Consider the following 21890-nt stretch of genomic DNA (forward strand, 5'->3'; position numbering starts at 1 on the left):
GTGCGTGTGTGAGATTACACCATGAGATTAGAGTAGACATCTTTACGTGGACGGGACGCTATAAATCTAAAGGAGTGGCGTGGTCATTTATTGTTCCCTAATAGAACCTGAGTTCTTTCTTTATTTTGAAATCCGCCTCCAGCCGGGCCGCGATGCGTTCAAGGACGACGCGACAATAGAGGTCACGGCATGGTTCCTCGGAAAGTATGGAATTTGATTTAGCTGTATATTTTAAAGCGGTAGTACGTTTTAAATCATGAAGTTGGCTTTCTTACTCTCAGGTGACGGTTTTTTACATTTTTGAAAAAAGCTTTGTAGAAATTTTCAGGAGCACTTCAAGAAATAGATAACATTTATTGACGATTATTTTGTTAGCCGATTCGTTTTTAGAGACATAGTTGAATCCTGTTAGGTTTTGTGTTTGTTTTCTCCTAGTGTGACTTGTCTCTGTAATTGCTCATTGATTTCACCTGTTGTGCCTTCTCCTAGTGTATCCTGCGATCTGCATCCTACTGTGTTACCCAGCTGTTCCTCGTTGTCTCGTTACCCCTTGTCCGCGTGTGTGTATATAAGCACCCAGTTTCTTGTCACTCCTTGTTGCGTCATTGTCAAAGTCTGTCTACGTCCATGTCTACATTCTGGTCAGCATTCTCGCGTCTCTGCAAGCCCTCGTGTTCTCCTCAGTAAGTTTTGATACCCAGCCTTTTGTTAGTAACCTGAGTTTTGTTTGCCGCTGTGTTTTTTGGAATCTCGTCATTATTTGTTGGTACTTTGTTTTTCGCTTGCCATAATTAAGTCATTTTGCACCAAAACAGAAAAAAAAACAACAAAAAAACAAACATAGGTCACATTATGTGAAGTTTAAAAGGTTTTGGGGACAATTGGTCCTACCCCAATTCTTTACCTTAATTTACCCTTTACCCTGTAGCAACCGTTAAAAGTTGTTAAAATTGCTCCCATTATTGCATTAGTTCCCTTCTGTCTACTTTTGACATGTAACAGGGTTTTAAAACTGTTTCATCATTAAAAGATAGATTCAAGGCAAGATTTTGCCGGTTTAGGAGTATTTTAGATAAAAACTGGTTTGGCGTGCGCGTTTCCGGCTGAGTCGCGGGACACTGGAGGGTAGCGGGGGACGCAAGCGGCCGAGCACGGCGGCGCGGGCTCTGCTCGGCGAGCAGTACGGACTCAACGGCATCGTCCGCTACACTGGTGGTCCCGTTCGTTCTGCTCGGTCGTCCAGCGCCTGGCATCCCGAGCGTCCTCCCGGTTGTTCTGTTCGGTCGTCCGCCGCCTGGCATCCTGGACGTCCTCCTGGTCGTCGCACTTGGTCGTTCGTTGCCTGGCGTCCTGGTCGTCCATTCGGTCGTCTTCCGCCAGCACCCCGGCCATGCGTCCCGGCCGTTCGTTTCATTAAATCTGGTTGCGGGTCCTACAAAATGCGCTACTGCCCTCCAGTGGCCAGTTGTATTGCTTTAAAATGGATTTTCAGCATTGTGCTTTGGAGCTAAGTTGCATCAGAACCTAGAGATGTCTCTTGTGAAAAAAAAACAACGTAAAAGACATATAAATACGTCTTTGGGACACCGAAACATTTAAAAATAGAACGTATTTATACGTTTTTGGGAGCAAATGAGTTAATATTTACTGTATTCTCACTGTGCTATTTAAATTGATTTAAAAATAAATAAATAAAATGGGGATGGATACACTGCTCTCTGGTCTGCCTCTTTTTACATGGCTGAATCCAACTGCTCCCTGTTCAGATCAATATAAGCTAAGTTTTTGTATGAGTTAATGTTTTTTAATGCATTCATAATTTAGTTTATAGGTATATTTAGCCGTTTTTGTGGGAATATGTGTCTGAACCATTTGTTAAGAGCATTGAAAAAAAAAAAAACCTTAGCATTTTATAGCATTTAAGCTAGCAGACTTTTTCTTTGACTTTCATTTAAAAAAAAAAAAAAAATAACGTTTGAGGCTCAGCTCAGGCATTTTAATTTTTCATGTTCCTTATCCGCTTACTCGATTATTCGAACTAACTAGTCCATCGGTTAATCGACTACTATAATATTTGATAGCTGCAGCCCTTTAGTCTTATAATGCCACTGTCAAATAAATAAAGTGCTACCAAATACCATAACTAGCACTTACTGAAACAACCGGAACAGTAACTGAAGAAATAATTAGCACAGAACATGAATTTTGATTGTTATTTACACCTGTAGCGCTGCCATGCATGCTAGGAGGCATGTTGGACAACAACAGTGTTGACAGCAGGTGGCAGCAGAGGTTGACTGTCCCCCCCCAAGTGAACATGGATGGCCAAATGAAGCTTTGCAGCTAATTGGTTCAAAGCTTCATGGTGGTTCATTTGGTCTTATGACAGTCATATGATGCGGCCAGGGCCAGCCCAGGCCATTTGGGGGCCCTAACCAAAATAATGCCAAGTGGCCTATATTTTTGGCACACCATTTCGTCACAGTGTACTGTAAAACCCATACATGCAATCCAACCCAAAAGTCTATATTTTGTGTATTAATCCGATTTTGTTGCACTGCATACTTCAAAATTCTCTCCCCAAATGATTGTCAGTACTTACAGTAGATAGCACCAAACCTTTTTCTAAAAGAGGTTAAGGAAGAACTTTTATTTTTGAAGCTTGAAATTAAGTATCAAAACTCACAGAAGTCAAATAAAGCAAACTGTATTAAACAAAATAGAATATAAATTAAAAAAATGCCAGATTGGGGGCCCCCTAGTGGTCAGGGGCCCTAAGCAGCTGCATAGTCTGCGTATAGGCTGGGCCGGCCCTGGATGCGGCTGTCAAATAAAGTGTACTGGTTAATATCTTGAAGTGTAAATATCCCATAATACAGTGAGAACAGCTTTGGCTTAAGAGTCCAGTGCGGTTTATCTATGAACAAATGCCGTTTTTGCGTCAAATTTGTTGGGTGGCCTTATAGTCTGAAAATTACTGTAGTCAAAACTACTATATTAGATGTAATGAATTAAGTTCATCATGTGTTGAACTTCTTTTTATGGCAGAAAAATCAAACCATTTCAGTACTTTTTCTTTGCAAACTATCTTCATCTGGATTTTTTTCCTCTTCTGACCCTCGTGTCACTTCCACGTTCTGCGCAAACACACATAGCTCGTGGCACCTGCGCGCCCAGCTCGGGATCCACAATGGGCTCGGATAGCTGCCGTGGAATTTTGGAAGTGTTCGAGCTGTCCGTCACGGAGATGTGCAAAAGAAGAGTCCACCTTGCCTTTCAAATGTGTCAAGTAGGTGGGGAGGGGCAGCTGGAAAGCAGGAGGCTTTGTGAGGAGCTGAGACACTTGATGAGTGGGGGTCCCGGAGGTCAACGCTGGGGTGAAAAAATGATGTTTAAGCCTAAGGAAGAAATGAAAGCCACTCCTCCTTTCTAAAACCCCCCTAAAACTCCATCAGTGTCACCTCTGCCCCCCAAGCCGTCCCACCGCACCACGTTTCAAAGCGTGGCCACATGAATGGCTCCATTGTTGACGGCTGAGGGTAAAAAAAAAAAAAAAAAAAAAAGGGTGAGATTCACAGGGAAAAGAAAGCCAAATGTGGCTCAGGATTCAGCTTGGACTCTTGAAAATTGAAATCCAGGACGTTTATTCTAAGATGAACATGTTTTTCCTAAATTGTTAGTCATTTTTTTTCTTGAAAATCCCGCAGCTCCTCTGCGTTGTCATTAAAATCTTTTGTGACAGATGTGAAGTGCGTGCTTTGTGATGGTGTATTTTTAATGCGCAAGGCAATACAACAGAGGGAATGGTAGAACAGTTCGGGCTCCCGTCGGCTTTCCCGTCAAGCCATCTGTCGGCGTGAATTGGCTTTTCCAACGCGTCGGGTTCTAGGACATAAACGGATTTTAAGAGGGGGGCCAGCCCCCCCTGTGGCCAAAAAGTGTCATTGCATGTAATTGACTTTCCTATATATATATCTATATCTATATCTATATATATATATATATATATATATATATATATATATTATAGCTGTCAAACGATTAAAATTTTTAATCGAGTTAATTACAGCTTAAAAATGAATGAATCGTAATTAATCGCAATTCAAACACCTATAAAATATGTCATATTTTTCTGTAAATTATTGTTGGAATGGAAAGATAAGATACAAGACGGATATATACATTCAACATACGGTACATAAATACTGTATTTGTTTATTATAACAAATCAACAAGATGGCATTAACATTATTAACGTTCTCTTAAAGTGATCCATGGATAGAAAGACTTGTAGTTCTCAATAGATAAAGGTTTGTAAAAGTTATAGAAATTTTATATTAAAATAATTATATTAAATAAACTAGTAGCTCGCCATTGTTGATGTCAATAATTACACCATGCTCACTCATGATACTAACCCATAAAATCAGTTGGACCCAAGCGCCAGCAGAGGGCGCCAAACACCAAAAAACAAGTAAAAAGACATTACACTATACTGTCATTTTAATCTGTTTGAGTGGGGCACGTGCGTTAATTGTGTCAAATATTTTAACGTGATTAATGTAAAAAAAACTAATTACCGCCCGTTAATGCAATAATTTTGACAGCCCCAATATATATATATATATATATATATATATATATATATATATATATATATATATATATATATATATATATATAAAATCGCAATTCAAACCATCTCTAAAATATGCCATATTTTTCAGTAAATTATTGTTGGAATGGAAAGATAAGACACAAGATGGGTGATTAATTAAAAAAAATTAATTACCGCCTGTTAACGCAATAATTTTGACAGCCCTAATATATATACGTATATATATATATGTGTATATATATATATATATAATTAATCGCAATTCAAACCATCTCTAAAATATGCCATATTTTTCAGTAAATTATTGTTGGAATGGAAAGATAAGGCACAAGACGGGTGATTAATTAAAAAAAAAAAATTACCACCCGTTAACGCAAAAATTTTGACAGCCCTAATATATATATGTAATTAATCGCAATTCAAACCATCTCTAAAATATGCCATATTTTTCAGTAAATTATTGTTGGAATGGAAAGATAAGACACAAGACGGACATAAACATTCAACATACAACATAAGTACTGTATTTGTTTATTATAACAATAAATCCACAAGATGGCATTAACATTATTAACATTCTTTCTGTTAAAGGGATCCACGGATAGAAAGACTTGTAGTTCTTAAAAGATAAATTTGAGTACAAGTTATAGTAATTTTATATTAACTGTTCCGCCCAAATGCATGATGGGAAGTTGGGCAACCATGACTGTCAGTGGTGGCTGCAAATGGTATACAGCAGGGGTCCCAGGTTTCCTGTGAGGGCCACATAACTTTTCCCTTCTCTGAAGAGGGGCCGGGGTCAGGTTGTAACAGAAAAAGTGTGACGATTGCAGGAGTGCCTAAATGTAAAAATTTATTGTTTTTCAGAAAGCCAGAATCAAATAATCCTTTCTGGATTCTTCACGGAACAAAAGTAAATAAAGTAGTAATATAATATAATATAATATAATAATAATAACACTATTAATTAAATAGTTAATAACCAAATAACCCTCTCTAGGTTCTTCACAGAAAAAAGCCAGGAAATAAACACTATTGGGGGTAAAAAAAAAAAAGAAATCAAAATGCTCTCTGTTATTGTTCAGGGGCCTGAACAAATGTGGAGGCGGGCCGTCTCGGCAGTTTTGGGACCTATGGTATACAGCATGTTCTGCGTTGTGTTCACTTAGGCCTGTTTGGAAAAATAAACGTCTCCTGATCCGCCCAAATGCATGATGGGAAGTTGGGCAACCATGACTGTCAGTGGTGGCTGCAAATGGTATACAGTATGTTCTGCGTTGTGTTCAATTAAGCATGTTAAGAAAAACATCGTCTCCTGCTCCGCCCAAATGCATGATGGGAAGTTGGGCAACCATGACTGTCAGTGGTGGCTGCAATACAGTATGTTCTGTGTTTTGTTCAATCAATCGTGTTATGAAAAACATACTTTCCTGCTCCGCCCAAATGCAGGATGGGAAGTTGGGCAACCATGACTGTTAGTAGCGGTTGCCAAAGCTTAAGCCGATAAAAGGCGCTGTCCAATGAGCGCCTGTGTCCACTCGCATTTCTCTTCCTTTTTGCTCTCAATGTGCTAAAACGGGCGTCATTGTAAACTGTTTGAGGCAACGCATGAATAGGTCATTCCGTGCAGGCGTTATTTGCGTCGAATATTTTAACGTGATTAATTTTAAAAATTTATTACCGCCTCTTAACGCGATAAATTTGACAGCTCTAATATCTATATAAATATATATATATATATATATATAAGTTGTAAAGCAATAAAACTGCAACAAAAATGAATGAAATGAACAAAAAAAAATATTTTTATAATGGGTCAAAATTACTTTTCGAACAGATCATGTGAGTAGCACCTTATACGGTCATTTGCTTTGCATATAATTTGAAAAAAAAAAATAAAATATTTTTCCAATTATTTTTTTCTTTGATTGAAAATATTTTTTTTTGATTGAAGCAACGTTTTTTGGGGATTGAATGATTTAAACACAAATGTCCTATCCATAATATGGCCCAAACACAAAAAGGATTGCTTCAATCAAAGAATACTCTTTAAATGAAAAATTAAGTCTTCAAATGCAAATTTTTCAATCTGAAATAATTTTTCACATTCAAAAACCTTTTCTATGATTGAAATTTTTGTTTTGATCGAAGTGATTTTTCTTTTTGAAAATATATATTTTTTGAAGCAACTTATTGTAGGATAGAATAGTAAAGACAAAAATGTCCTAGCCAAAATGTGGCCCGAACACAAATCAACATTACTTCAAAACAAAAAAAAAAAGTTTTTCGAGTTTCAAATTTATTTTTGCATTCAAACAATTTTTTATTGAATTAACTTTTTTTGGATTGAATAATAAAAACACAAATCTACTCCATATGGCTCCACCCAGGGGATACAATTTTTGACTGGGGGAACTACATTGGCACGACACCGGCCGTCGTACCATATTCAATGGATGTCGATCTTGGCGAAAAGTATTGCCTAAGCAGCCTGATTTAGAATCCCCCTCAAGAATGATGGGAAACAAAAAAACAACTTATTATTATAAATATTCTTGTAAGTTAATTTTATTGCTGACTCTGCGTTTCGCGGTCATCAACATGTTGTGCCCCCCCTGCCCCAAAAGTCAAACTATGTTCTAGGATCTGACTCAACACTTTGTTTCTGGTTACCCCGCAGGTTCCGAGACGATAAGGGCTACGTCCTTTACCCCCAGATCGGCGACCGGCTGGACCTGATCTGCCCTCAGCTGGACACGGCCCGCTCCACGCCGGAGTACGAGTTCTACAAGCTGTACCTGGTGTCGTCGCGGGAACAGGCGGACCGTTGCGAGGTGACCGGGCCGCCCAACATCGTGCTAACGTGCGACGAACCCATGCGGGAGCGCCGCTTCACCATCAAATTCCAGGAGTTCTCGCCTAACTTGTGGGGCCACGAGTTCAAGAGCATGCACGACTACTACATCATCGGTAAGTGGGTGGCGCGGTCCGATTGTTATGCTTTCACGCTTGATTTCTGATTGTGTTTGTTGAACTTACTGATGGCCGTTGAGATGGCGAGGGCAGGTTTGCCACAGATGGAAGCGAGATAGTTACACCACAGAAAAACACTCTGGTTACAGGCCCAAGTAACACTCTAAAGTTGAATTTTTTCCCCCATAATTTTTAACTCATGGCAGTTTATCCCAGTCAAAATTGATTGGACATCTAGCGCCATCAATGGCATGGAGTGAGTTAACACTAGAAAACCCAGCAGAGGCCGACTTGGCCTTTCCCAAGACAAACACTACTAATATTCCCTAGCAATGGCCGATTTGGCCTCTCCTCCGTGACTCATGTGATAGTTTGTGTCAGTTCAAGTCACACTACATTTATTTGATTACATTTATTTTTGAAGTTTGACACTTTTTACACATTTTTTGAATTCACTTCTCCTATACTCAACACACAACGACAGAAAAAAAAAACGTTTTAGAACTGCAATTTGATTGTAAAGCAGTAATTGTGTCTATAGTTTAGAAGGACTGAATCAGGGGCATGGAGCATGGATTGTGGTCATTGTGGCTGAAGTTAATGTATGTCTAGTGGTTGCATTTCCATATGGACGGCTGTTGTCTGTCCGACAACGACTTGCCAATTCAATAGCATTTGGGTCATTTTCGCCACCTCTGAATGGCACAAATTCGGAACCATTTTGCTGTAAATGAGGGCTTAGAGCAGACATGTCCAAAGTCTGGCCCGGGGGCCAAATGCGGCCCGTGGTCAAGTTTCATCCGGCCCCCAGCCTCTGTCATAAAATCAATAACATCTGGCCCGCACACAGACTTAATAAATTGGTCAGCAGTACTGCTCCCAGCATATGAAGTAGCTTACACACTAAATGCTGCTCCTCATTTACCCACTAAAAGGCAGCAGCACTCTAAGCAACATTACCCAGTGTTACCCTTTATTCCCCATTTCTAAAATGACGACAATCAACAACAACAAAGAAAGTTGACTGTGACGGCCGACGCTTCAAGGATAGGTGGAAATTGAACTATTTCTTCACTAAAATAAGCAACAACTGTGTCTGAGTCATTTGCAAAGAGACAGTCGCTGTTTTTAAAGAGTTCAATATGAGGCAATATTACCAAACAAGACACACTGACATGTACGACAAGATTACAGGGAAGATACGTAGCGAGAAATTGAAGCAACTTGAAGCTAGTTTAATTTCACAGCAGCAGTATTTCGCAAGAGTCCGAGAGTCGAAACAGAACGCCACAAAGGCTAGTTGCGAGATTGTTGAAATAATGAATTTAGGGCTGTCAAACGATTAAAATTTTTAATCGAGTTAATCACAGCTTAAAAATTAATTAATGGTAATTAACCGCAATTCAAACCATCTATAAAATATGCCATATTTTTCTGTAAATTTTTTTTAGAATGGAAAGATAAGACGCAAGACGGATATATACATTCAACATACTGTACATAAGCACTTTATTTGTTTATTATAACAATTAATCAACAAGATGGCATTAACATTAACATTCTGTTGAAGCGATCCATGGATAGAAAGACTTGTAGTTCTTAAAAGATAAATGTTAGTACAAGTTATAGAAATTTTATATTAAAACCCCTCTTAATGTTTTCGTTTGAATAAAATTTGTAAAATTTTCAATCAAAAAATAAACTAGTGTCTCGCCATTGTTGATGTCAATAATTACACAATGCTCATGGTGCTAAACCCATATAATCAGTCACACCCAAGCGCCAGCAGAGGGCGACAAAAAAACAAAAAACATAAGTAACAAGTGGACATGACACTGTGCTGTTATTTTAATCTGTTTGAGCGGGGCATGTGCGTTGATTGCGTCAAATATTTTAACGTGATTCATTTAAAAAATTAATTACCACCCGTTAACGCGATAATTTTGACAGCCCTAAATTGATTTTAAAAAATAATAATAAAGCAAATGTGACACACAGAATAGCTTGCTAAAATTTGCTTAAATATATTGTTCTACTTAAAGGACGTCAGCCAAGGTCGGCCCTCCACATTTTTACCACACTAAATCTGGCCCCCTTTGCAAAAAGTTTGGACACCCCTGGCTTAGAGGGACATCATCACTCGAAACTAATATCTCAAGCCCCCCAATTTACCGCAAAATGGACCCGATTTTTTTTGTGTGCTCTGTTCGTGCTAGTTGATAGGACACCCCTCTGTTATTGAGAGAGTTGGTACGCTCCATTAGTTGCGGGAGCAAAGCTAAAAAAATGCTACGAGTGACGTCCCCACTCTAAATTAATATCTCAATTAAACTCATAGTACTGTATCTACAAAACCGTTGCAGCACAAACGATTAACATCATTTTTATATAAATTTGTGTCTGATGGGGGGGGGGGGGGGGGCTACTTTACGGAGGCCCGTAGAGATGGTGACAAAGCACATATAGCAGACATGTCCAAAGTCCGGCCCGGGGGCCAAATCCGGCTCGTGGTCAAATTTCATCCGGCCCCCAGCCTCTGTCATAAAATCAATAACGTCTGGCCCGCACACAGACTTAATAAATTGGTCAGCAGTAGGGATGGAAAACCCGAGGCTTTCCGAAACAATGAACCACTTTTGAGACAATTGCCCTAAATTGAATCACTGTTTCGAGGCGTTAGACACACTGCAAGAGCTCCATCTACTGGATAAACAGTGCATGTTTCTTTTTCAAACTAAAGTTGTCAAATTGCCTCAGCATTACACATCTTCAATAGAATTAAGTGGATGTCGTCTATTTCAACTGTGAGACGGTGTCGTCATTAAGTGTGATTTACACAATTAAAGTTGACCTTTTTAAGCCCGTGTCATTGCTTTGTTTGTGAAGACGTGTTCAAAGCAGTATTTATAATACACGACAGTGCTAGTCTTGTTAGTGGCTCGTCCTAGATGTCGGGGAGTAACTCTGTATTGTTATTTTTTTGTAAATATTACAGTGCAGTAGGCACAGTGCTTGGGAACAGGGATATTATTAATCGTTAATCATAAGATGGAAATAATTGAGCCGAATAAAAGTAAGGAAAGGTTTCTGAAATATTTTATTTTTTAATTAAGTATTAAGTATGAAAATCCCTCCTCTCAAAAAACTGCCGAATAACTGCGTTATTCTGCCGCTTTTTATTGTGGTCCCACCGATTGAGCGGGCGGGCTCCCATCTAGTTTTCATTTTCCTGTGAAAACGGTGTGACTCATCTGTGACGTTCAAGGCCTCGTCAGCAGTGGTCACGTGATTTTTGGCTTGCTCGACGCCGCTTTCGGAACACTGCTTTGACACACCTCTACTTCATTTGCTCGAATCAGATTCGAGCAGGAAGGCTCGAGCGTCCCATCTCTAGTCAGCAGTACTGCTACCAGCTTACACACTAAATGCTGCTCCTCATTTACCCACGAAAAGGCGGCAGCACTCTAAGCCAGGGGTTCCCAACCTATTCCACTAAGGCACACTGTGGGTGCAGGATTTCATTCTTACCAAACAAGATGACAACACTTTTTCCCCAATCTGGTGTTTTACAAGTGCAATCAGTTGATTGCAGTCAGGTGTGGCTTGTTTTAGCAGAAGCCTCATTGGTTCAACTGTCTCTGCTGGATCGGCTGGAACAAAAACCAGGACCCACAGTGTGCCTTGAGGACTGGGTTGAAAACCCCTGCTCTAAGCAACATTACCCCGTGTGACCCTTTACTCCCAATATTCTAAGATGGCGACAATCAACAAGAAAAAAAAAAAAGAAAGTTGACTGCGACGGCCAACGCTTCAAGGATAGGTGGAAATTAGACTATTTCTTGACTAAAATACGCAACAACAGTGTCTGCCTCCTTTCCAAAGAGACAGTCGGTGTTTTTAAAAAGTTCACTGTGAGGCGATATTACCAAACAAGACACGCTGACATGTACAACATTACAGGGAAGATGCTTAGCTAGAAATTGAAGCAACTTGAAGCTAGTTTAATTTTACAGCAGCAGTATTTCACGAGAGCCCGAGAGTCGAAAAAGAACGCCACAAAGGCTAGTTGCAATATTATTGAAATTATTAATTAAAAAAAGTAATAAAGAAAATGTGACACACAGAATCGCTTGCTAAAATTTGCCTAAATATATTGTTCTACGTAAAGGACGTTAGCCAAGGTCGGCCCCTCACATTTTTACCACACCAAATCTGGCCCCCTTTGTAAAAAGTTTGGACACCCCCTGACATATAGCAATATACAAAGTGACGTCTTTTTTATTATTATTTTTATTATTTTTAACTTCTGGGTCATCATCTTTGCAATTGTCTTGCGAGACTTTTGCGGTCATGCTGCGAGCCATTTGCTGTCGTGTTGTGGCAATTGGCATTCGTGCTTTTGCCAATTTGCAGTCGCGCTTTAGGAATTGGGGATCGTGTTGTGGCAATTTGCATTCGTGCTGCGAGCCATTTGCTGCCGTGTTGTGGCAATTGGGGTTCGTGCTTTTGCCAATTTGCGATTGCGCTTTAGGAACTGGGGATCGTGTTGTGGCAGTTTGCATTCGTGCTTTTTTCTTTTGCAAAACGTTTGTAATTTGGTTTCATGCTTTTTTCTATTTGCAAAGTGTTTGGACTTTGCATTTCGCCTGACACCTCTCGGCCACTGTACATTTCATTCAGGAGCATAAAATACTGCGTGTAATTTGAAATAACAGGCACTTTAAGGTGCAGTATTTGTCATTTTCTTTATGTGTGTTTACTGTTCGAATTTACCTCAAGTGGAGTCTAATAAATAGCTTGAAAATTGTACCAAAGTGTTCCGTTTCCATTAGCACCGTGTTACGGTCAATTAAATATGTAACGGCTGATCATGGAGATGATTCTAACAATGTGGATTTTCAAAATCCAGTGCGAAGTATGATTGTATTTCTGCTGTTTACCGTCTGACTTTGCAGTCGCCACAAAAGCCGAAAGCGCGCATTACTTTTGATCGATTCGGAACAGATCGTTCGGGCCCATAGGGGACCCGACGATGAGGTCATCAAGGCGAATCCGGCCCGCCGCGGTCGTATGGGATGGAACATTCCGGAAGCCGAATGGGGGGCTTGTTTGATTCTGTCTTGTTTTCACACAAACTGGAAAAACACCTCAGGAATGAGAGTGAGTTGTTTGCTGCTCTCCTCCTACGCACCTCGCAGGCGGGATGCTCTCAGGTGTGCACATGCTATCGTCTGTGCTGAGAAATTGTCCAAAAAAAAAAAAAAAAAGCGAGCAAGAAAGCGCGAGAAAGAGGAGGGTGTCGTCACTCTGCTCTGTGTCGGGTGTGATTTGTGATGTCGTGTAATTCACACATGCTAAATGATGGATATTAGGGGTGTGAAAATATATTTGGGGATCGATATGCTCCCACCAAGGACTGATATATCGTTTTTAAAAGGTGGCAAAAAGGAACCAAAAGGTTGATGAGAATAGTGTCGACTTTAGCTCCCTGGCTGCCATTGACTGGGCTTGACATCCGATACATTTTGACTGAGTTGGACGTTATGTGCCGTCAATGGCAACTTAGTATCTTGGTCAAGGATACTTTAGCTGCAAAGCTATATTGCTTCAAGAAGCTTAATTTGGCCATCACTCTTCAAATTCAGGGATTTAAGCATTTATATTCTCAAGAATCTTCACCAGAAAAGCTCGGTTTACATCAGGCAGCCGCTAGTCTCATTTGCTAACAGAGTAGCATTCTAATTCGACATATAAATGTAAAATAAATGCTAACTGCAATGTTTCTTTGCTTTTAAACAAGAATCGAGACTATCTTACATCCATATCTATGAAGAATTCAGGGATTTAAGCATTCATTCACAAGAATTTTCGCCAGAAAGCTCCTTTAGGCGGCTGCTAGCCTCATTCGCTAACATAGTGGCATTGTACTTTGTCAATATTTGTAAAATAAACGCTAACTGCACGGTTTCTTTGCTTTTAACCAAGAATCGAGACTATTTTACGTCCATATCTATGAAGAATTCGGGGATTTATGCATTTATTCACAAGAATTTTCGCCAGAAAGGCTCCTTTTACGCCAGGTGGCTGCTAACCTCATTCGCTAACAGAGTAGCATTGTGCTTCGTCAATATACGTAAAATAAACGCTAACTGCACGGTTTCTTTGCTTTTAACCAAGAATCGAGACTATTTTACGTCCATATCTATGAAGAATACGGGGATTTCAGCATTCATTCACAAGAATTTTCGCCAGAAAAGCTCCTTTTACGCCTGGTGGCCGCTAACCTCATTCGCTAACAGAGTAGCATTGTGCTTCGTCAATATACGTAAAATAAACGCTAACTGCAAGGTTTCTTTGCTTTTGACCAAGAATCGAGACTGTTTTAAGTCTATATCGATGAAGAATTCGGGGATTTAAGTATTCATTCACAAGAATTTTCGCCAGAAAAGCTCCTTTAGGCGGCTGCTAGCCTCATTCGCTAACATAGTAGCATTGTACTTCGTCAATATACGTAAAATAAATGCTAACTGCAAGGTTTCTTTGCTTTTAACCAAAAATCAAGAATTTTTTACTTCCATATCGATTAAGAATTTGGGGATTTAAGCTTTTATTCACAAGAATTTTCACCAGAAAAGCTCCTGTTACGTCAGGCGGCCGCTATCCTAATTAGCTAACAGTATGTAGTGTATAATGATGATAAAGGGCTATTTTATTCTTCAATAAGTTGTGATTGTATATTTAATTTATTAATAATCTATTTACATATTATTTATAATTGATTTTGCATGTTTTCCTGTAGTATTAAGTTTCTGATGTTAAATTGAGTGATTTATTTGCTGTTGAAAAATAGATAAATAAATAAATAAAAAAGAAAAGTTGCTATTTTGGTCAAAAAATTATATGATATGTTAAATATTGCTATTGATCTCTGCATTTGGTGATTTTTGTGCATCTAGTGTAAATCTGAGACTTTTATAGCCATTTTAAATTGTGTTATATAAAAAGTTATTAATCAGGATTTTATAAGGGAACGACTTTGAATTTTTTGATGCTGCTGCTCAAATAATGCAAATTTTACTGTTGTGGAGTAAAATTAAGATGATTCTGCATGCTTTTCTCAAGTATTAAGTTTCTGATGGGAAATTGAGTGATTTATTAGCTGTTGAAAAAGTTGCTATTTTAGTCAAAAACTTATATGATATATTAAATATTGCTACTGATTCTGAAAATATAGGTCAGTATTTGGCGATTTTTATGCATCTAGTGTCAAATTTGAGAATTTTACAGCAACTTTGTTTTGTTATTCTTGTATAAAAAGTAATTAATCTGGATATTATAAGGGAACGACTTTGAATTTTTTGATGTCGATGCTCATGGAGACCCATGTATGCCCAAAGGAGGTGTCTGTTTTGGTTTTAGGTCACTAGCGACTTTGGTTTTGAAAATATTTTTTAATTTTAAGTAGGGGTGTCCAGCGATTAAAATTTTTAATCGAGTGAATTACAGCTCAAAAATTAATTAATCGTAATTAATCACAATTAATCGCAATTCAAACCATCTATAAAATATGCCATATTTTTCTGTAAATTATTGTTGGAATGGAAAGATCAGACCGAGATGGATATATACATTCAACATACGGTACATAAGTACTGTATTTGTTTATTATAACAATAAATACACAAGATGGCATTACCATTATTAACATTCTGTTAAAGCGATCCATGGATAGAAAGACTTAGACTTAGATAGTTCTTAAAAGGTAAATAAAAATAATAAATAAAATATATAAATAAAATATATAAATATTTATAAAAATTTATAGAAAATAAATCAAAGATAATAACTAGTACAAGTTATAGAAATTTTATTTTAAAACCCCTCTTCATGTTTTCGTTAAAATAAAATTATAAATAATAAAATAATAATAAAATTAAAATAATAAAAAATAATAAAATTTGTAAAATTTTCAATCAAAAAATAGACTAGTTGCCCGCCATTGTTGATGTCAATAATTACATACACAATGCTCATGGGTGCTGAAGCTTATAAAATCAGTCGCACCCAAGCGCCAGCAGAGGGCTGCAAAACTCCGAAAAACACAACAAGTACACCTTTCACTTTGCTGTCATTTTAATATGTTTGAGCGGGGTATTTGTGTGTTAATTGCGTCAAATATTTTTACGGGATTAATTTAAGAAATTAATTACCGCTCGTTAACGCGTTAATTTTGACAGCCCTAATTTTAAGTTTTCGGCCACCTACGGATCGACCCCCAGCGCCGTCTTCTGTCAACTGATAGTGAAGACTTTTGGACTTATCGGGTGGTTATTTTGAATTTTTAAAGGGTTAATTCCAATTTACGCGGAAATCGGGTTACGTAGCCAGCGTAGGAACGAAACCCGTTTGTAAACCGGGGACTACCTGAAAGTATTTTGGTCCAAAAGACGAAGCCTAAGACGAAAATTGTAAAGGCTGCTTAAAACAACACTGATTAACAATGGGAAAAATTTCTAGACAATAGTTCGTTTAAAGTGGAATAATCCTATTTTTAGGTGGGGAATGGCAAACTCAAGAGTAAGTAGCCGTGGTCCCTTAAAACGCCATTAGATGAGCTAATTACGAACCACGCTTCATTAAAGCGCTGTTCTTCGTTAAGAACCATCCCAATAAAGGCTCCCATATTGTTATCAATAAGTTATCAGCGCCAGATGCTCTCCGCTTTAAGCTCCTCTGATTGCTTCGTACTTTCTCACTTACTCACATGCGTGAGTGTGTGTGCGGGTGACCTCCAGCCTCCATCGATCAGGCTGGAGCTGTCAATCCATACGTCTGAGCACTTTGCGTCTGTGCAGGTGATAAAGGTGTTGGATGTCAACTGCCTTGCGGAAGGAAGACCAAATCAAGCGCCAGTAAGGGAAAAAAAATGGATTTCGAAATCACACACAACGGCTGGGCGCCTCAAAATCAAATCCCCCCATAGAAATCAGATTTTAGTCCATTGTTCTCTTTGGCTTATAGAAAAAGTGGAAGAAAATGACATTATTCAAAACAAGTTTTGCTTTTGTTTTCCTACCCCCTTGTGGGATTTGCGTTATTTCTCCTGATACCAAACAGGCTTTGAAACTATTTTTTTCCATGGCATTAACTTGCAGTGACTTTCACAGTAATAAACAGAGTTAAATCAAGCAAGATTAACTCACCGGTCGCTGTTTTTAAAAACAGTCGTGAGACGGGTTGAAACAGCCATGAAATACAAACTAGCCTGCCTCTCTTTACGGCCATTTTAGACAAACTTATCATTTTGTTCATATACACAGATTTTTATTCGTAAATCATAAGGTGCTGGAACGCAAAGTATATATGACAGCGCAGGGATGACGAGACAGGCTAAGGTCCCGGAACATACTCAGAAAATGGTGCTGAAAACAACATGCAAATGCCCACTTGCCATGCTGTGGGACTAAGGCTACGTTCATAATACAGGTCTTAATGCACGAATCCGATTTTTTGTCATATCTGTTTTTTTGGCGTGCCCGTTCAGACTGCCTTTGTCCATTGAGACCATTCAAGTATTACGCATGCGCACTAATTCGCAGTCCGACACGCGCTGAGCAAGACGACCCGCATGCGCAGAAGCATCAAAACAAATGACACACGTCGTCCGTCATTCCAGGGATATCATATTTTGCTTTTCAAAAGGAGGACACAAATAACAGACATAAATAATCCCCGTTTAGGCTTATATTCAAAGTTTATATGGATGGCATGCACGCACGGTCCGTGCACGTCACACACACATACGGGCAGTTTGCCCCGACCTCGGCCGTCTAGGCAATGTTGAAATATTGCTCACTTGGAGCAGAGAGAAAACTGAGCATTCTCAGGCTTATCCTCAACCCATTTTTATTTTTTGACTGTTGTCAAGCCCAGCCCTTCCCCAAAAGCCGTGTTCACTGCAAGCTAGGCGCTAATAACGCACAGCGGCACCGCTATGGTAAGCGTCTCTCTCGCTATTTGATGACGTAATTGCTGCATGAAATCCGATTTGGGAGAGTGGACAGTACAGACCGCCGCGACAGTCTGGAAAAATGTGGCCCAGATCGGATTTGAACCACATATGAAAGTGACCCAGATCGGATTTGAAATGGTCCAGTTCTATGCGACTTGTCACGTTCAGACCGTCAAGTTAATGCCTCACTCGAGTCGGAAAAACACGAAAAAATCGAATTCGTGCATTAAGACCTGTAGTATGAACGTAGCCTTCGAGTTGTGGTCAAAAGTTTGCATACACTTGTGTCATGGCTCTGTTGAGTTTCCAGTTATTTCTACAACTGATTTTTCTCCGATAAAGTAATTGGAACAGATACTTCTTTGTCACAAAAAACATTCATGAAGTTTGGTTCTTTTATGACTTTATTATGGGTTAACAGAAAAAGTGATCAAATCTGCTGGGTCAAAAATATACATACAGCAACACGAATTAGCAATTTCTTGTGAGTGATTATTGACTTGAACAATCATTGACTTGAACAAGTCAGGAAAGTCACTTGGAGCCATTTCAAAGCAGCTGCAGGTCCCAAGAGCAACAGTGCAAACAATTGTTTGTAAGTATAAAGTGCATGGCACTGTTTTGTCACTGCTACGATCAGGAAGAAAACGCAAGCTATCACCTGCTGCTGAGAGAAAATTGGTCAGGAGGGTGAAGATTCAACCGAGAATCACCAAAAAGCAGATCTGCCAAGAATTAGAAGCTGCTGGAACACAGATGTCAGTGTCCACAGTCAAGCGTGTTTTGAATCTCCATGGACTGAGAGGCTGCCGTGCAAGAAGGAAGCCCTTGCTCCAAAAGCGGCACCTTAAGGCTCGACTGAAGTTTGCTGCTGATGACATGAACAAAGATAAGACCTTCTGGAGGAAAGTTCTGTGGTCAGACGAAACAAAAATCGAGCTGTCTGGCCACAATGCCCAGCCATATGTTTGGAGGAGAAAAGGTGAGGTCTTTAACCCCAAGTACACCATGCCTACCGTCAAGCACGGTGGTGGTAGTATTATGCTGTGGGGCTGTTTTGCTGCCAATGGAACAGGTGCTTTACAGAGAGTAAATGGGATAATGAAGAAGGAAGATTACCTTCAAATTCTTCAAGATAACCTAACGTCATCAGCCCGAAGATTGGGTCTTGGGCGCAGTTGGGTGTTCCAATAGGACAATGACCCCAAACACACATCAAAAGTGGTAATGGAATGGCTAAATCAGGCTAGAATTAAGGTTTTCGAATGGCCTTCCCAAAGTCCTGATTTAAACCCCATTGAGAACTTGTGGACAATGCTGAAGAAACAAGTCCATGTCAGAAAGCCATCAAATTTAACTGAACTGCACCAATTCTGTCAAGAGTGGTCAAAGATTCAACCAGAAGCTTGCCAGAAGCTTGTGGATGGCTACCAAAAGCGCCTAACTGAAGTGAAAATGGCCAAGGGACATGTTACCAAATATTAGCGCTGCTGTATGTGTATTTTTGACCCAGCAGATTTGATCACTTTTTCTGTTAACCCATAATATAGCCATAAAAGAACCAAACTTCATGAATGTTTTCTGTGACAAAGAAGTATCTGTTCCAATCACTCTATCGGAGAAAAATCAGAGTTGTTGAAATAACTGGAAACTCAAGAGAGCCATGACATTATGTTCTTCACAAGTGTATGTAAACTTTTGACCACAACTGTATATGACAGCGCAGGGATGACGAGACAAGCTAAGGTCCCGGAACATACGCAGAAAATGGTGCTGAAAACAACACGCAAATGCCCACTTGCCATGCTGTGGGACTTACAAGCCTCAATTTCAGATAATATCCATGGTATAAATTAGGGCTGTCAAAATAATCGCGTTAACGGGCGGTAATTAATTTTCTAAATTAATCATGTTAAAATATTTGACACATTTAACTAGAGCTGAAACGAATACTCGAGTAACTCGAGTTTAAAAACTGAGTAATGAATGAGTAATTTTATTCACCTCGAGTAATCGGTTATTTTGACAGCTCTAAGCATCACGTTTTGCTCGGACTACTTTTAATGCGGGACAACGCGCTGATGTCACGTGCGTAGCGGAAGAAGCAAAAAAAAAACTTACTGCAGCCGACAGCCGCTACAAACGACACCGAAGTTGCTACTTAGCTCGCACGATGCTACGTTGGTAGCTGGCAGCGTCTGATGAGTCTCATAGAGATCACATGTATGTTGAACTAGATGCGAAATGACAGACTCGGCCGCGTCTGGGCAGCGTTAGTAAACAGCCGCCATCTTAAAGCAGTAGCGCGCTGAGCGCTAATAAAAAGCGCTAAGCGCTAATAAATAAGATTAACGTTACTGTCACTAGCTCAAGTAACGTTAGCCCTGCGGAGGGCTAGGTTTCTATTAATTATGACCACTTTCGATGCGTGGCTAACGTGTCTTACACACAGGCTTTAACATAACGTAGCGTTGTGGAGTGATGAGGGTGTAAAAATAAAAACTCAATAATGCTAACTATCAATTTTAGCTGAGTAGTCAATGCACATGCCCCGCTCAAACAGATTAAAATGACAGCACATTGTCATGTCCACTTGTTACCTGTTTTTTGGTGTTTTTTTTGCCCTCTGCTGGCCCTTGGGTGCGACTGATTTTATGGGTTTCAGCACCATGAGCATTGTGTAATTATTGACATCAACAATGGCGAGCTACAAGTTTATTTTTTGATTGAACATTTTTACAAATTTTATTAAAACGAAAACATTAAGAGGGGTTTTCATTAGGGCTGTCAAACGATTAAAATTTTTAATCGAGTTAATTACAGCTTAAAAATTAATTAATCGCAATTCAAACCATCAATAAAATATGCCATATTTTTCAGTAAATTATTTTTGGAATGGAAAGACAAAACAAGATTAATATATACATTCAACATACGGTACATAAGGACTGTATTTGTTTATTATAACAATAAATCAACAAGATGGTATTAACATTATTAACATTCTGTTATATCGATCCATGGATAGAAAGACTTGTAGTTGTTAAAAGAAATATTTTAGTACAATTTAGAGAAATTTTATATTAAAACCCCTCTTAATGTTTTCGTTTTAATGAAATTTGTAAAATTTTCAATCAAAAAATAAACTAGAAGTCCGCCATTGTTGATGTCAATAATTACTTACACAATGCTCATGGGTGGCTGAAGCCTATAAAATCAGTCGCACCCAATTGCCAGCAGAGGACGGCAAAACTCCATAAAACACAATTAACAAGTGGTGTTTCACTGTACCGTCATTTAAATCTGTCTGAGCGGGTAATCTGCGTTAATTGCGTCAAATATTTTAACGTGATTAATTTAAAAAATTAATTAACGCCCGTTAACGCGATAATTTTGACAGCCCTAGTTTTCATATAAAATGTCTATAACTTGTCCTAGTGCCAATGGATGCACAGGTAAAATTGATGTTAGCGCAAACGTCTTTTACATCTTATATAATTATTCTGGCAAGCATTTATTGTTTTTCATCCGATTACTCGATTAATGAAATTAATCAAACGATGGATTAATCGACTACTTAAACAATCGATAGCTGCAGGCCTAATACGGACCATTACAAGGCGATTCGAAAACCGACTGATGGGACTTGAACAAGTATGAAATGTTTCAAAACTTTCGAAATCATAAGCATTCTATTGCGCGCTCATCACTGACAAGTACTAATGGGTTCATCTACAAATCTAGTTGCGCTTGCGGTGGTGCCGGGATTCTCGTCTAATGACTTTGTTTTGGAAGGTCACTAATGTATTACAGATGCCACTGCTTTGTAATCAGATTACTCGAATCCCATTAAAAGTGATTCTTTTCTTCCTGCACCCCGGGGAGGGGAGAGAAAGAGGGGCAAAATTGATTAGTCATACTCACTGATGGATGTTTTCATTCATAACATGAGGTCAGAGTTTATGTAAGCCTGTGTCCTCAACACACATGCACACTCAGTTGAATAAATGCTAGAACTCGCATACACATATACACACAAACCACGTTGTGGAATATGTCCATCTAGCCATCCATCCATTTTCTCCCGCTTTTTTATGGTATCTGATCGGGGCTATGTATTGGCAGATTCTCAAAATCAGGTCACTTGGCCTCGGGTGTAAAAATATGCGATCGGGACATCTCTTGTATTCATATACTACAGTTTAATCCAGGCTAAGGTGGATTATCTGTAATTGGGTGAGTAGTGTAAAAAAATTGTATTTTATAAAAATGGAAATTGAATCTAGA

At 39.0% G+C, this 21890-nt stretch overlaps 1 protein-coding gene across 1 annotated transcript in view; it reads left to right on the forward strand.

Annotated features, from left to right (window-relative positions):
* Nucleotides 1-21890, forward strand: part of efnb3b (ephrin-B3b) — a 133445-nt gene that overhangs the window by 52972 nt on the left and 58583 nt on the right. The window contains exon 2 of the mRNA XM_057853822.1: nt 7299-7588. Coding sequence (XP_057709805.1) covers nt 7299-7588 — 290 coding nt within the window. The remainder of the gene's footprint in view (nt 1-7298; nt 7589-21890) is intronic.

Source organism: Corythoichthys intestinalis, chromosome 13, assembly GCF_030265065.1.
Source record: "Corythoichthys intestinalis isolate RoL2023-P3 chromosome 13, ASM3026506v1, whole genome shotgun sequence".
NCBI lineage: Eukaryota > Metazoa > Chordata > Actinopteri > Syngnathiformes > Syngnathidae > Corythoichthys > Corythoichthys intestinalis.